This window comes from Vitis riparia, chromosome 7 (assembly GCF_004353265.1).
Source record: "Vitis riparia cultivar Riparia Gloire de Montpellier isolate 1030 chromosome 7, EGFV_Vit.rip_1.0, whole genome shotgun sequence".
NCBI classification, from domain to species: domain Eukaryota; kingdom Viridiplantae; phylum Streptophyta; class Magnoliopsida; order Vitales; family Vitaceae; genus Vitis; species Vitis riparia.
In genome coordinates, this window is record NC_048437.1 from 4,038,400 (window position 1) to 4,041,098 (window position 2,699).

Below are 2,699 nucleotides of genomic sequence, written 5' to 3' on the forward strand. Positions count from 1 at the left end.
TTAAATCAAATGTCCATTTCAGCAATATGGGCGGTGGGTGCATTGAAGTTGAAATGAAAGAAGAATTGTTTCAAAGTGACAAGTCAACTTGAGCAGGAGCAAATTTCTTACCATGACAGAGTTCGGATTAATTTGAGGAAAATAGTAATTATAGCAAGGGGAAGAAGTTAACAATGCAACAAAATATCTATTTTTTTTCCCATCAGGGACAAAAAAAATCAAAATTTGCTTATGTTTTTGAACACGTAAGAGTTGCAGTGGTCAACCGGACGGGCCCGACCCATATAAATGCAAAGGAAGTGCAGGGGATGGAGGCGAAGAAGCATTGAAACTGAGCTGTAATATTGTTGGAAATGGTTGATCTAGGGGTCCATTTGTGAGAAGCCCCACTGATTGCTTTGAATTTTCAGTAACGCCTGTTTTCATGGTACAGATGGGCAATGATACAGACCAAGCTTAGTGGTGCTTGCTTGCTGGAGCCAGCTGCTTCCACCTAAAATTCCCCCATTTGAATCAAACGCCCACCCTTTTTTTTGAATTACTACCCACATGGAGGTCGAGGCTCATTGCTCACCAGCTTATTCACAGCCATGAAAAGCAATCATTCAATCATTATGCTAGACACAGACACTCCTTCAGGGTAACCTCCATGTAGCTTTTGAAATCAATCCAAACTCATCACTCAAGAGTCTGCATTATCACCGCCTCGAGTAAATTTTATTAAAAATCAAAATTAAAAGAAAAAAAAAAGATCTTTTCCATTATTCAAAGAGGGAGAGAGAGAGAGGCTTGTCGTGTTTCCAAAACATTAGCTTTTACAAAAGTTAAGGGGGGCAAAACAAAGAACCTCAGACAACATTTTTTGACCTTTGCACAGAAGAGTTCATACATAAAAATCTGCCTAAGCCACGTAAAAGGAAATTCCAATACCAAATTACCAATTTAAAAAAAAACAAAAGAAAGGAAAAGGTCAATCCAGTACAAGTCGGTTTTCCATGCTGAAGAATTTTTTTGGTTTTTGGGTTCTGATAATATTCATAGCCAAACAAAGCCGGTGAGCCGATCATTGGTTATTCTGATGACTGTATTTGGTTCGCTACAGTTCTTGGAATTAATCAACCAGAACTCTGCCTCACCGAACAAGCAACCACCTGAGCCCAGTGTCTCAACCTTGTCTTCACCGTCTGTGGATTATCACCTTCAGTTTCCCGAGAAACAAGCAACAAAGTCATAAGTTAGATTCTTTCTTGCGCACCAATTTTCGTAATAAAAACTTGTTTCTGACGTTTAAAAAAGCGTGCCTACAACGGCAAACCCCCCAGAAACACACGCAAGTTGATAACAGAATAATAATCGTATAAACCGACGGCGATGAACGCCGGAGCGGGTTAAGAGAGGAGAAACGAGAAAGGAAATTACCGGGACCGAATATGGTGTGGGGGCTGCCCAGGGGAGACGGTGGATCGCATTCGGACATCGTTGATGAAGACGGAGACAACGACTTGGCGACGGTGTCGAAGTACTGCTTATTGACGGCCTTGTAAAGGCCCAACGCCGGCAGAGTATCGGACAAGCGTTGATCCATATCCGGCGAGTCGAAGCCGAAACCGAGCTCGATGCAGGCCTTGAGCTCATCCAGATCCTCGTCGGTGACGCTCTTGCTGCGGCGGCGGGAGCGGCGGGTGTTGTTGCCCTTGCGGCGCTGCCATGCCTCGTCGCGATAGGTGTCGGGCGAGTCGGGCGACCACGATCGCTGCTTGTATAGAGGCGCCGGTGGCGGCGCTAGGGGTGGCGCGTGGGCCTCAGACATGTGGTGTTGGCCCCCAACCCCCTCGGCCGGGGATGTGCGGAGGTGGGCGGACCCTGGACCTCTTGGGCTTTTTGGTGTCGATATTGAGGGCCGATAGGTTGAGGATTCGGTTATAAGGGGTGGGCTGAGCTTGTGGGCCCTCAACGCAACGCTTTGGTTGGTCCGCGTCATCATGACCTGTCCCCATTTAAACTTAAGGAAAGTTGTTAATTGGGCGAGAATTTATAATGTGCTTCCCCACTCCAACTTCCATCATGCTCCTTCCACCTTATCATCATCAAATCACTGGGCCCCAACCTTTTGTTTCATCCTCGACCACATCACACGCTGCCACGAATGTACATAGAGAATATTTTATTTAATTCTTAAATTAAAGAAGTAATCTTGCTTTTCTTAGTTGGATTTGAATAAAAAATATTTATTATCATTTTTCTTCAAGAATAAAAATATAAAAACCAATTTCAAAGAAAAGTTCAAACATCCCGTTGATGGATGTTTTTACATCTATAAAATAGAAGAAAAGACCAATAATAATAATAATAATAATAAACTATAATTTGATTGGGATGGATATTATTTTTTAATTTAAGAATTATTTACCTTTTTAATCAAATACAAATTATTTATAGGAGTTTATTTTAAATTTTAAAACATTTTCTTAATATTCCTTTATAATTTATTTATTTTTTAAATTAAACTTTTGATCATCCATCTAAAATCACAACTTTTTAATTTAATTTTTGCATTTAAAAGGAAAAATGGAAAAGGTCGACATCCTACATGGGGGGACCTCTATATAGTGACAAAATAATTAGGTGGGCTAAACTTTAATGTATTAGTAATTTTATGATTAGATAGAGAAATTAATTTAAGGTCAAAGACGCTACAC

At 41.1% G+C, this 2,699-nt stretch overlaps 1 protein-coding gene across 1 annotated transcript; it reads right to left on the minus strand.

The window, feature by feature from the left end:
* Positions 1 to 740: 740 nt before the first annotated feature.
* Positions 741 to 1,893, minus strand: LOC117919386. Its single transcript, XM_034836569.1, has 2 exons — positions 1,420 to 1,893; positions 741 to 1,198 (listed from the first exon to the last, which is right to left on the minus strand). Exons 1-2 carry the CDS (start codon positions 1,808 to 1,810, stop codon positions 1,116 to 1,118), a joined length of 474 nt encoding a protein of 157 aa, XP_034692460.1. The 5' UTR covers positions 1,811 to 1,893; the 3' UTR covers positions 741 to 1,115.
* Positions 1,894 to 2,699: the final 806 nt, after the last annotated feature.